The 14,615-nt window shown below is 44.8% G+C and overlaps 1 protein-coding gene across 4 annotated transcripts in view; it reads right to left on the bottom strand.

The window, feature by feature from the left end:
* Positions 1–14,615, bottom strand: part of wdr27 (WD repeat domain 27) — a 412,961-nt gene that overhangs the window by 189,129 nt on the left and 209,217 nt on the right. For all 4 annotated transcript variants that reach the window (XM_068045466.1, XM_068045467.1, XM_068045469.1 and 1 more), the window contains one exon: positions 5,434–5,536. In XM_068045466.1, the coding sequence (XP_067901567.1) occupies positions 5,434–5,536 (103 nt within the window). The remainder of the gene's footprint in view (positions 1–5,433; positions 5,537–14,615) is intronic.

The raw sequence follows: 14,615 nt of genomic DNA, 5'->3' as shown, positions 1-14,615 counted from the left end.
CGAACGTGGAGACAGCCTCTTAGTTGGCTGCCTCCCGGAAGAGTCCCCCAGTCAGAGCAACTCTGACTTGTGTGAGATTGGGATGTGGAAATGGTGCCAACCCATGATTATTTGCTATATCTAGAAGATTCCAGCCCTGGTGTTCTCATACGTTGATAGGAGCCCCTCACTGGTATTTTTGCAGCTGCATTACTCGCTTTGATTTGGAAATGCCTTAAATGTCAGTGTAGATTTGTTGCTCCTTTATAGCCAATGAATTATAGAAATTTAAATCTAAAAAAAGTCATGGACAAGCCTGAGACAGACATTATGATAAAATCATGGGCTGATGTCATATTTTTTATATATTACTAACAAACGCCCAATAACATAGTTCAAAACAGACTGGGTGATGCACTGTTTTACAATATGATACAAATAATACGGCTCCCAGTAATATCTCCCAAACATGCGGCCTCGACCACACAGAAGGACAAGAGCAGGAGGCAGATAGGAACACACCACCTCCAAGTACACCTCCAAGTCACACACCATCCTGCCATAGACATATACCACTATTCCTTTATCATCGTTGAACTTCCTGGAACTTCTACCTAACAGCAGTGTGGGAGTACTTTCACCACATGAACGGCTCAACATGGCAGCTCACCACCACCTCCTCCAGGGTAATTAGGAATGGGCAATAAATGCTGACCTTCCCAGAGATGCCCACATCCTGAGAATGTATAAATAAAATATACAATTTATCACTCTGCTGCTAAGGCAGGGTTATATTTAAATAGCCTATCTTTTAAACCCTAAAAAGTGTAACTGCTACACCTAAACACATGAATTGAACAGATATTTTGCATCGGTCTTCACTACTGAGGATACAAGTAACATCCCAGTATTAGCTGCAAGTCAGGAAATGGAAGAGAGGGAGGAACTCAAGAAAATTACAATCACCAGGGGAGTGGTACTGAACAAATTGTTGGAGCTGCGGGCTGACAAGTCCCCGGGTCCTGATGGACTTCATCCTAGGGTCTTAAAAGAAGCGGCTAGTGAGATAGTTGATGTATTAGTTTTAATTTTCCAAAATTCCTTAGATTCGGGGAAGGTTCCTTTAGACTGGAAAATAGTGAATGTAACTCCTTTATTCAAAAAGGAAGGGAGACAGAAAGCAGGAAACATTTTAGATAATATGCTTCTTTTTTATTCTTCCTACCAAAGTGTACAATTTCCCACTTTCCCACATTATACTGCATTTACCAGGTCTTTGCCGACTGACTTAACCTATCTATATCCCTTTGTAGTCTCCTTATGTCCTTGTTAGCTTAACATCAGACGTAGGGAAAATGGTAGAAGCTATTATTAAAGATGTTATAGCATGGCATTTAGAAAAATTCAAGGTAATCAGGCAGAGTCAACATGGTTTTGTGAAAGGGAAATCATGTTTAATCAATTTATTGGAGTTCTTTGAGGAAGTTACATGTGCTGTGGATAAAGGGGAACTGGTGGATGTATTGTACTTAGATTTCAAGAAGGCATTTGATAAGGTGCCACAACAAAGGTTATTGCAGAAAATAAAAGCTCATGGTGTAAGGAGGTAACATATTGGCATGGATAGAAGACTAGTTAGCTAACAGGAAACAGAGAGTAGGCATAAATGGGTCATTTTCTGGTTGGCAAGATGTAACGAGTAGTGAGCCACAGGGATCTGTGTTGGGGCCTCAACTTTTTACAATTTATATAAATGACTTAGATGAAGGGACCGAAGGTATGGTTGCTAGATTTGCTGATGACACAAAGATAGATAGGAAAGTAACTTGTGAAGAGGACACAAGGAGACTACAAAGGGATATAGATAGGTTAAGTCAGTAGGCAAAGACCTGGCAAATGCAGTATAATGTGGGAAAGTGGGAAATTGTACACTTAGGTAGGAAGAATAAAAAAGAAGCATATTATCTAAATGGTGAGAGATTGCAGAACTCTGAGATGCAGAGGGATCTGGGTGTCCTAGTGAATGAATCGCAAAAGGTTACTATGCAGGTGCAGCACATAATCAGGAAAGCTAATACAATGTTATCGTTTATCGCGAGGGGAATTGAATACAAAAGTAGGGAGGTTATGCTTCAGCTATACAGGGCATTGGTGAGACCACATCTGGAGTACTGTGTACAGTACTGGTCTCCTTATGTAAGGATGTACATGCGTTGGAGGCAGTACAGAGAAGGTTTACTAGACTAATACCTGGAATGGGTGGCCTGTCTTACGAGGAAAGATTGGATAGGCTAGGCTTGTATCCACTGCAATTTAGAAGAGTAAGAGGCGACTTGATTGAAACAAATAAGATCCCGAAGGGTCTTGACAGGGTGGAGATGGAAAGGATGTTTCCCCTTGTGGGAGAATCTCGAACTAGGGGTCACTGTTTAAAAATAAGGGGTCGCCCATTTAAGACAGAGATGAGGAGAAACTTTTTCTCTCAGAGAGTCGTGAGTCTTTGGAATTCTCTTCCTCAAAAGGTGGTGGAAGCAGAGTCTTTGAATATTTTTAAGGCAGAGGTAGATAGATTCTTGATAAGCAAGGGGGTGGAAGGTTATCGGGGTAGGTGGAAATGTGGAGTAATCAATTCAGCCGTGAACTTATTGAATAGCAGAGCAGGCTCGAGGGGTCGAGTGGCCTACCCCTGCTCCTAATTCGTATGTTCGTATATTAATCTCAAGAGTTTAATTGTCAGGGTATGTTCATGTATGTCACTCTTAAAATTAGACACAGCTCCATATGATTACTTGTGTTTGTGATCTGTTTTGCCTGTTTTGATCACACATTTCCCTCCCAACATTTCCCTGTCGCTGACAGGTCTGATTTATTCATGATGCCGCTACATTGCTCACTTATTTCGGAATCACAGAATCACAGAATAATACAGTGCAGAAGAGGCCCTTCGGCCCATCGAGTCTGCACCGATGCATTAAAACACCTGACCTGTCCACCTAATCCCATTTGCCAGCACTTGGCCCATAGCCTTGAATGTTATGACGTGCCAAGTGCTCATCCAGGTACTTTTGAAAGGATGTGAGGCAACCTGCATCTACCACCCTCCCAGGCAGGGCATCCCAGACCGTCACCACCCTCTGGGTAAAAAAGTTCTTCCTCAAGTCCCCCTTAAACCTCCCCTCACCTTAAGCTTGTGACCCCTCGTAACTGACTCTTCAACTAAGGGGAACAGCTGCTCCCTGTCCACCCTGTCCATGCCCCTCATAATCTTGTACACCTCGATCAGGTCACACCTCAGTCTTCTCTGCTCCAACGAAAACAACCTAAGCCTATCCAACCTCTCTCCATAGCTTAAATGTTCCATCCCAGGCAACATCCTGGTGAATCGCCTCTGCACCCCCTCCAATGCAATCACATCCTTCCTATAATGTGGCGACCAGAATTGCACACAGTACTCCAGCTGTGGCCTTACCAAAGTTCTGTACAACTCCAACATGACCTCCCTGCTTTTGTAATCTATGCCTCGATTGATAAAGGCAAGTGTCCCATATGCCTTTTTCACCACCCTATTAAGCTGCCCTTCTGCCTTCAGAGATCTATGGACAAACACGCCAAGATCCCTTTGTTCCTCGGAACTTCCCAGTGTCAGGCCATTCATTGAATACTTCCGTCTCACATTACTCCTTCCAAAGTGTATCACCTCACACTTTTCAGCGTTAAATTCCATCTGCCACTTTCCTGCCCATTTGACCATCCCGTCTATATCTTCCTGTAAGCTAAGACACTCCACCTCACTGTTAACCGCTCAGCCAATCTTTGTGTCATCCACGAACTTACTGATCCTACCCCCACATAGTCATCTATGTCGTTTATATAAATGACAAACAATAGGGGACCCAGCACAGATCCCTGTGGTACACCACTGGACACTGGCTTCCAGTCACTAAAACAGCTGTCTGTCATCACTCTCTGTCTCCTACAGCTAAGCCAATTTTGAATCCACCTTATCATGTTATCTTGTATCCCATGTGCATTTGCTTTCTTGATAAGTCTCCCATGTGGGACCTTGTCAAAGGCTTTGCTGAAATCCATGTAAACTACATCAACTGCACTACCCTCATCTACACACCTGGTCACATGCTCAAAAAATTCAATCAAATTTGTTAGGCATGACCTCCCTCTGACAAAGCCATGCTGACTATTCCTAATCAAATTTTGCCTCTCCAAGTGGAGATAGATTCTCTCCTTCAGAATTTTCTCCAATAGTTTCCCTACCACTGACGTGTGACTGACTGGTCTATAGTTCCCTGGCTTATCTCTACAACCTTTCTTAAATAGTGGGACCACATCAGCTGTTCTCCAGTCCTCTGGCACCTCCCCCGTGGCCAGAGAGGAATTAAAAATTAGGGTCAGAGCACCTGCAATCTCCACCCTCGCCTCCCACAGCATCCTGGGACACATATTGTCCGGACCTGGAGATTTGTCTACTTTTAAGCCTTCCAAAACCTCCAATACCTTGTCACTCCCTATGACAATTTGCTCAAGAACCTCACAGTTTCTCTCTCTCTAAGTTCCATATCAACATCCTCATTCTCTTGGGTGAAGACAGATGTGAAGTATTCATTCAAGACCCTACCAATGTCCTCTGGCTCCACCCACAAATTTCCCCCTTGGTCCCTAACAGGTCCTACTCTTTCCCTGGTTATCCTCTTCCCATTGATATACTTATAGAACATCTTGGGACTTTCCCTACTTTTACCAGCCAGAGCTTTCTCATATCCCCTCTTTGCTCTCCTAATTGCTTTCTTAAGCTCCATCCTACACTTTCTGTACTCCACTATCGCTTCCATTGATTTGCTCTCCTTGTATTTGCTCTCCTTGTATTTCCTCTGACATATTCTGCATGGTTTAAGTAGCACTTTGTCAAGTCTTGCTCGCTGTGTGAATCATACCCCAAGATGCCATCGCACAACTAAAAGAAAGCACAGCTTGACTGAGGATATTTGGTTCCTCTTCCTCCCTTCCCCACCACCACTCACCCTGAATTGGTGCTTTCAGTTCACCATCACAGAAAAGCCAGTGTTGGAAATTGTGAACCAGCGTTAATTCTCCTTTACATACAGACAGCTATTTGCATGGCAGTAAAACTGGCATAAAAATCACCCACAATTGAAATAGCACCCCCGCCCCCTCCACTATATGTTTTTGAATACAATGAGGAAAGTGATTTATTTAATTTCTAAAAATTGTTGCCGGTAAAATTAGTTCATGATATCTAAACTGACCTTGCAGTGTTTTGTTACATGAAAGATGCAATACAAATGTAAGTTGTTGTTTCATCTGCAGGGTTATTGTGCAGACGCTTCTCTAGATGAATGACAGACATGATTACAATAAGCATTCTGTGAAGACAGTACGATGCTGAAACGTTTAGGGTTGATGTAAAACTCTACTTACACATTTGTCTTCAGATCCTGTGGCCAAAAATCGCCCACAGGGACTCAGGGCAATCCTGCAGGGATGGCAACGATTGTGGTGTCCTTCGAATCGACGCACAGATCTGAAAGAACATTACTTACTGTCAGTGGATTGCTTGTGTTTGACAAATATTTCTCTCCTAGATTACATCTGCTCCTCTTAATCTGTGGAGAGCTAATTTTTCTCATTAATTAGGACACCTAAACTCTTCCTGAGAGGCAATTACCAGAAAGGTTAAGAAGTGGATTCTACGGTTTGTCAAAGTTTTTGTTTCCCCTATAAATACATGGCAACATCTTTGACTAGGATGTTGTACCCTTTCCCTTCTTTCTACACCAGCATATTCACAGCTGCACTGGAGATACCCATAATAGCTGAAACATAAGGGGCTGAATTTTCCTGGCCCTGTGGAGGCAGATTGGAGGTGGGGCAGGAAAATAGTGGGGAGCCACCTTGGGATGGCTCCCTGACATATGCCCACATCCTGGGAACTGGGTCGGCTGCCCGGTCCACAGAAGCAGGCAGCCAATTAAGGCTCCACAATGCAATTTTGTGATGGTGACAGTATTTTCCTGCTGTCGGAGTGGCTCCCCACAAGTCTGGAAGCCACCAGCTCATTTGGGGCAGCCTTCTGGCAGCCGGCCAAATGACTATCGGAGCTGGAGGCTCCGTGCCCCAATGATAGGGCTATGGGGATAATAGACCATAGCCACATTCATCACTACTCCTGCAAAGAGGTTTCCCCTCCACCCCGATGGCCCTACAGGCTCCAGGCTTCTTCAATGCAGGCTACCAGCGGTATCTTCATCTTGAGGTGCCCTTGCCTGCCTGCCTCAGCAGTGCCCACTTTCCCCGCCTGTCTGACATCACTACAGGCCCTCTGATTGGGCCTCCAGCCTTGGGAACCTGCCTGCTGTCCTTAACAGGATGGTTAATTAGGAGGTCGCCTCCTGGAAGGTTGCGCCGGCAGGCAAGGTGACAACATGGATGGGTAGGGGACCTCAATATGGGCCGACACTGGGGTCCTAATGCCCGCCAGAAAATTTAGCTCGAGATATTCAAGAACAGTCAGCAATGAAAATAAATGCCCTCGCCGTGTAAACAAGAAAACCGTGGGAATACATAATAGCTCTGTCAGCATTTGAAAGGAGAAAAGATGGGCCAAGAGCTGGCAAAGGACTAACAAAGAAAAAAGCTGAATTATACACAGACATGATCATCTGTAGTCCTGAAATCCCTGACTTGGAGAAAGTGCGTAAGTTAGCATGTGTGCTTTCACAGGGCTATGAATTTCTAAGAGGGCTGATTTAAGTCAGGGTCCTGCTGAAGAAACTCCTAGATGTAAATCCTGTAAAGTTCCAGAGTGTACTGTAGGAATGTCCTCTCGGTGGCAGTCATGTGCAAATGGCAGAGTTTTAAATTGTAGGACTTGTGTCTCCCATCAATCCTAGAGAATGTACAATGCTGCGTAACCAGTTGTCCAAGACTCATCAATCATGGCAGAAATACTCGGTTAAAGAGATATTGTTCACAGAGATTGCTGAAGGAGACTTTTCACCATATCTTGGGCCTTACAGCTGACATTGAAAAAATCCTTTCAATCTCATAGGCAGCCTTCTTCTACATTCTGCATTACACTCCAAAAGCATTCTATTTCAGGAGGCTATTAGATAATATAGAAAGTAAGTTTTTTTAACAAAGAATAAAAAAAGAGAGGTGGCAGAGCTGAAGAGGGAAATCCAGTTGTGGAAGCTGAAGGAATTTCTGAGACATATACTAAATAAATATTTAGTGGCAGTTTTTATACATAATGGTGAATGTGGGAAAATTGTTAAGACAACTATAGAAAGGAATTGATTCTGTAAAAATTAGCAAAATTCTAAATTGATAATTATTGGGGCCTGATGGCACGCACCAGAGGCTATTGAATCAGAGTGGAGATAAGACAGGCTCTGACCACAGTTCAGTTTTTCAATTGTGTGCTGAACTGGCGAGTAGTCAATTAATACCCATGTTCAAGAAAGACGTGAAGGTTAAACTAGTTAGCCTAACGTCAATTTTGGGCAAACTCTGGGATGGAAATCTGATTTGGCCTGTTTTCAGGCCTGAAATAGGCAATGTGCTGGATGTGTGCACCATGAGTTAGAGGCCTGAGACTCCTGTGAAATTGGGTCTCAGTCCTCATCAGCATATTGGGCATCCAGAAGCAGCTTGCTGACTCCCCAGTGGCAGTTTTCAGGTAGGTCCTGGGAAGAGGGCAGGTTGAGGGGAGTGGTATGGTGAAAGGCAAGGTGACTGGAAAGGGAGGGAGGGGAGAGATCGGTAAAGAGAGAAGAGCGACTGGAAGGCAGGGAGAGGCTGATCAGAAGGTAGGGAGGGAGGCGACTGCAAGGGAGGGGGCCATTGGAAAGGTGAGAAGGGAGTGATCGGGAAGGAGGGGTTTGCAATCGGCAAGAATAGAGGGGGCCAATTGAGAGGAAGGAAGTGTGGAAGGAGATCAGAAGGGAGATGGGAAGAGTCGAGCATAGAGGAGAAACAATCAGAAGGGAGCCAAGCGGGAACCGGCAACTGTAGAATCCTGTGAAGCCGGAAGAAGTGCTCTTCTTGGCTCCACATTCAAGTAAGCATATTTGAAAAAGTTACTTTTTTTGGTGATGGCCTCTTTAAGACGTGTGGGGTCTGTCCAAATCTTAATGTCTACATTCTTCTGATGCCCAGTTAACTTGTAATTTTGCACGTGGGATTAAATCATTCGGCAGAATCTAAGCAGCTGTGCGGAGGCAGGGGGCGGAATTTAAGAAAATCTTGCACAGGACAGTTCCCCCATGGCTTCCTGCCTCCGAGCACTCTTACCAGAGGCAGGGTGAGACTGACATTTACAGCAAAGGCAGGTGCTAATCAGCAGCAATTAGGTTCCCATTTAGAGGCAAATTGGTGACTCCGGCGGGATCTTATCGATGGCCGTCAGGACCCCCACTGAGGCCGTAGCCTGGCAGATGGCTGGAGGTGGCCTCCCAATGGCAGGCTGGGGGACAGTGAGGCCTCCTTTAATTCCCACCAACAACTGCAGGTGGCAGAGGGCCACAGTTGCGGCTGCTGGTCTTTCAGTGGAGTGATGGCCTAGCAGTTGTGGCCGCAGTTTATTTTAAGCTTTCTTTGCAGTCTTCAGAGAGCGCCTCCATCTCGAGACACTCCTCCATCTACAGCGGCAGTGCCCACGTTAAAGCCTGGCTACCCAACCCGAACCCGACTAGACCCGACATGTGTCGGGTTCGGATCAAAATTCCAAGTCCAGCATTCAGGCTCGGGTCAGGCTAGACGATGCTGCTTCCGGGAACTCACGGGATCAGGCTTACCCATGATTCCCCACAACTCCAGCTGCAAGAATAGCCTGCTGCCAGAACGGATGAAGGAGATTCGGGTCGGGTCCAGTGTGAAAAAAAATTAAAGGACTCGGACTCGGCTCGGGTCAGGCACGGGTCGTGTTTTAATTTTATACTCAAGCCAGGCTATAGCCCACATCTTCCAGTGGGGCTGCCGGCCACCCAGAGACTCAGGCATTCCTATTGACCCTCTTGCCCGCACAGCCTGCCAGCAATCCTTAATTGGACTGTGCTCTTGGAGGCTGCCTCCTAATTGGCCTCTTCCGGTAAGATAGTGCAGGCAGGCGGATGCCGGCAGGGCCCAGCCCGATATTACTTGCGGCGGTGAGACCTCCTGGCAGCTCCCCGCTGCTCAGCGATGGGGCCGCAATTTAAATATTTAAATAAATGAAAATAATTGAATTAAATGCATCTCACGTATCCTCCTGATGTCCTGCTGCGACCTTCAACCCGGTGGCTGGCACTGCCGTACATTTGGATCCCCATCCAGAGAAACAAGGCGGAACACTTGTGGGGTGCGGGGGGTGGTGGGGAGGTTAGTTTATCAGTGCGGGAGGTGGGAGAACGGGGTCAAATTAGCCTCATGAGTGTAGGCGATGGTGGGAAGGGTTGAAGTTGAAAGTTTGTGCAGTTTGTTGGGGGGGGGGTGGGGTAAGGTCAGATGATAAAGGTGCTTTTGGGGCAAAGGGCAAATAATTATTTTAGTTGTTATTGGTGGGTGAGAAAGGGGCAAAAGAGATCAGCTTACTTATTTTAATTCAATTACACTTTAAATATTTAAATTTCCTGGTAGGGCTGATAGCCCTTTAAAAATGGCGTCAGCGCCTGCGCGCAGGCAGCTGTCACCAATGCTAGGGACAGACAACCTGCCCTATCTATGTGATCAGGTGTGGGGGGGGTGGCGCCATGGGGTAGCCCGCCCCGGCTATTTAAATGAGCTGCTGCGCTTGGAAGCACAGCGGCTCCACAGCATGCGGCCCACCATTTATTCGCTCAATTTGGGCAACGGGCTTATAAAATTCAGCCCATTGGCTATATTTTTCAAACTATTTTTCATTTTTGCAAATAAGGAATACCCTTTAAACCAGGAGTGAATTTGTTGTGTAACTAGTTTCTAGTTTATTCATTTCACAGGGAAAAGCTGATAGATGTCTGATAAGAAGCCAGTTCATCGTTAACATAATTGTTGTTTCTGTACTTCAAGAGTTCAGGTTAGAAAGTGGATTGATTGAAATTTATGGATGGGTAACAGAATAAAGATGCTGCCTCCCTAAACCTGATACTGGGTAATACAGGTGAACCACAAGAACAAGTATCTAAATCTGCTTCCCCCTATATTACACATCAGCTGGTAGACATGGATATAGATAGTGTAGATATAGTATCTGTTCCCAGTACATGCAGCCTCACAACCTCTTTGTGAGTCAACCCTGTATTGATGATAGATGTGATTAATTCAATGTTGTGTGTGGTGATCACCCCTACTAATTCAAACAGAAGTTGGATTACAACAAAGATTTCTAAATATTTATAAAATATTTATATACATATTTAAAAAGCAGCCACAGAAGTACATTGGAGACGATAGCCCTTTTAAGAACAAACTTCAAATAATAGGGAACTATTCGCAATATGAGCTTGCTAACTGTCAGCTTTGTTTTCTTGCTGGCATTTTCACTTGTGATTCAGAAGGTTGCCGGCACATATTTTAGGCAAAAACTGACCAACGCAAACAGATGGACCGCTGGGTTGAGCACTACCTAGAACTGTACTCCAGGGAGAATGCTGTCACTGAGACTGCCCTCAATGCAGCCCAGCCTCTACCAGTCATGGATGAGCTGGACATACAGCCAACCAAATCGGAACTCAGTGATGCCATTGATTCCCTAGCCAGCGGAAAAGCCCCTGGGAAGGACAGCATTACCCCTGAAATAATCAAGAGTGCCAAGCCTGCTATACTCTCAGCACTACATGAACTGCTATGCCTGTGCTGGAACGAGGGAGCAGTACCCCAGGACATGCGCGATGCCAACATCATCACCCTCTATAAAAACAAAGGTGACCGCGGTGACTGCAACAACTACCGTGGAATCTCCCTGCTCAGCATAGTGGGGAAAGTCTTTGCTCGAGTCGCTCTGAACAGGCTCCAGAAGCTGGCCGAGCGCGTCTACCCTGAGGCACAGTGTGGCTTTCGTGCAGAGAGATCGACTATTGACATGCTGTTCTCCCTTCGTCAGATACAGGAGAAATGCCGTGAACAACAGATGCCCCTCTACATTGCTTTCATTGATCTCACCAAAGCCTTTGACCTCGTCAGCAGACGTGGTCTCTTCAGACTACTAGAAAAGATCGGATGTCCACCAAAGCTACTAAGTATCATCACCTCATTCCATGACAATATGAAAGGCACAATTCAACATGGTGGCTCCTCATCAGAGCCCTTTCCTATCTTGAGTGGTGTGAAACAGGGCTGTGTTCTCGCACCCACACTTTTTGGGATTTTCTTCTCCCTGCTGCTTTCACATGCGTTCAAATCCTCTGAAGAAGGAATTTTCCTCCACACAAGATCAGGGGGCAGGTTGTTCAACCTTGCCCGTCTAAGAGCGAAGTCCAAAGTACGGAAAGTCCTCATCAGAGAACTCCTCTTTGCTGACGATGCTGCTTTAACATCTCACACTGAAGAATGCCTGCAGAGTCTCATCGACAGGTTTGCATCTGCCTGCAATGAATTTGGCCTAACCATCAGCCTCAAGAAAACGAACATCATGGGGCAGGATGTCAGAAATGCTCCATCCATCAATATTGGCGACCACGCTCTGGAAGTGGTTCAAGAGTTCACCTACCTAGGCTCAACTATCACCAGTAACCTGTCTCTAGATGCAGAAATCAACAAGCGCATGGGTAAGGCTTCCACTGCTATGTCCAGACTGGCCAAGAGAGTGTGGGAAAATGGCGCACTGACACGGAACACAAAAGTCCGAGTGTATCAGGCCTGTGTCCTCAGTACCTTGCTCTACGGCAGCGAGGCCTGGACAACGTATGCCAGCCAAGAGCGACGTCTCAATTCATTCCATCTTCGCTGCCTTCGGAGAATACTTGGCATCAGGTGGCAGGACTATATCTCCAACACAGAAGTCCTTGAAGCGGCCAACACCCCCAGCTTATACACACTACTGAGTCAGCGGCGCTTGAGATGGCTTGGCCATGTGAGCCGCATGGAAGATGGCAGGATCCCCAAAGACACATTGTACAGCGAGCTCGCCACTGGTATCAGACCCACCGGCCGTCCATGTCTCCGTTATAAAGACGTCTGCAAACGCGACATGAAATCGTGTGACATTGATCACAAGTCGTGGGAGTCAGTTGCCAGCATTCGCCAGAGCTGGCGGGCAGCCATAAAGACAGGGCTAAATTGTGGCGAGTCGAAGAGACTTAGTAGTTGGCAGGAAAAAAGACAGAGGCGCAAGGGGAGAGCCAACTGTGCAACAGCCCCAACAAACAAATTTCTCTGCAGCACCTGTGGAAGAGCCTGTCACTCCAGAATTGGCCTTTATAGCCACTCCAGGCGCTGCTTCACAAACCACTGACCACCTCCAGGCGCGTATCCATTGTCTCTCGAGATAAGGAGGCCCAAAAGAAAAAAAAAGAAAGAACTGTCAGCTTTGTTTTCTTGCTGGCATTTTCACTTGTGATTCAGAAGGTTGCCGGCACATATTTTAGGCAAAAACTACTAAAGAGAGCTGCATTGTCAGAGGTGCCATCCTTTGATGAGATGTTAAAGTGAGATCCCACCTGGTAATTCAAGTGGTTGTTATTTGATGAAAAGCAGGGAGTTCTCCTGGTGTCCTGATCAGCATTCCTCACACCACCAAAAGGAGATGGGAAGCAGCTAGGTTCTGAAATTGCTTGCTGACAATCCCAGCAATCACACAGGAACACACCAAGTGTTGTTGTCCAGCATTGAACCCAACCGAACTGTATCGGGAAAATTTTGTGTGCTGTAAATGTAAAAATGTATATGGCATGACAATGAAATGGAAGGAAAATACTGCGGATGCTGGAAATCTGAAACAAAAACAAGAAATGCTGGATTCACTCAGCAGGTCTGGCAGCATCTGTGGAAAGAGAAGCAGAGTTAACGTTTCGGGTCAGTGTCCCTTCTTCGGAACTGACCCGAAACGTTAACTCTGCTTCTCTTTCCACAGATGCTGCCAGACCTGCTGAGTGAATTCAGCATTTCTTGTTTTTGTTTGTGAATGAAATGGAAGGGTTGTGAGGCAACTCATGATTGTATAGCAGGAAACTGATCACCTTTGCACTGTTTGTATTTTTTGACTTGATGCTTTTTAAACTGTTTGGGAATGTAATTTTTACAGATTTTTATGAATAAAGTATATTTTGGAAATTAAAAAAAAGCATTGAACCCAACCTTAACAGAAATTACCTGTCTTTTAACCTAGTGTAGAGAGCAAAAGCACTCAGAAGCCTATGTAAAATATATGATTTCTGTAAGTAAAGGGAGAATTTTATTAACGCAATTATATTTATGAAAATACTTTAAACAGGAAGAAGATGGAGGTTCACACTTTGACTGGACAGGTTATAATACTCTTTGTGGCAGGATTATTCATGTCAAGTGGAAGGAAACACAGGCCCTAGTTATGCCCACTGAGAATATGTATCAGTTTAGCACTGGCAAAGGTTATGATGTAGTGAACAACACAAGCAGCTCTGCCCTCAGCTGAAGGACCCATGGTAACATGAGGGACTCCTGTAGGAAGATAAAGTAGGAAAACTAGAGAGCTTAAAATAACATTTGTGAACAAACAGTTGGGAGTCGTGAATATTTGTGAAAAGAATGAAAATAGCTATGTTAAAATTGTTCCGAATGATGCAAACAAATTTTTCCAGATGCAAAAGTGCACCAAACCATGAGGTATAGGCTGTTTGGCCAGCGTCAGAGAATGTTAAATGCAGCTGTTTTGTGTTTGTTAATAGTAATGACAGCTCATTAAAAAACCCTAAGTGCCTTGACATTATGCTGTGCAATACTACCATGTGAGAGTTTTAATAGTTTAAGAAATTGCTTTGTCCACTGGCTTAAAAGAGTTGATAACCCGTTTATAAAACAACATGCTTTCATACAAACATGCCAAGTGGTCAAACACTAAAAAAAATGTAAAAGAGATTTGCACTTATATAGCATCTTTCACACCTCAGAACGTCCCAAAGCGCTTTACAGCTAATGAAGCACAGATAATCACTCAGTTTAGTTTCAAAGCTTATGTAGACATAGAAGTTACCTAAAACAAGGCCAGAAATCAGTCACTAAATTGTATTAAAGCAAAACTAAGGAACAACACCTTTTTATGCAGTGCCTTAAAATTATATACGTTAAAAAATCACAATTGGGCAGCCTCTGTTATGCACAACATTCCAGAGAAACAATATAGTAGTATGAACGATCAATGGGATGGTTGTGTCTGAGAACTGCATGACAATTTACACAAATGGCGTGGGAGGAGAAGTTCCAGTAAAAGTGAAATTGACATTCCCACTGGTGTCACACAGTAAAGTTAGATCATCGGTTTCCTCCAATCTTTTTGTTGGCTTAGAAAATGATAAACTACAAAAAAAACATTGTAAACATTATTCATGTAAAATAAATAAAATTTGTCATGGTCAGGAGTCCTATACGGTGCATTTTCCTACTCAAGCACTCCCATAACTCAGCTTCAATGCTGGAGACATTTGTCATATCCGCCCATTTGTCAATAT

Source organism: Heterodontus francisci, chromosome 13 (assembly GCF_036365525.1).
Source record: "Heterodontus francisci isolate sHetFra1 chromosome 13, sHetFra1.hap1, whole genome shotgun sequence".
Lineage (NCBI taxonomy): Eukaryota > Metazoa > Chordata > Chondrichthyes > Heterodontiformes > Heterodontidae > Heterodontus > Heterodontus francisci.
This window is presented reverse-complemented; position numbering and strand designations above follow the sequence as displayed.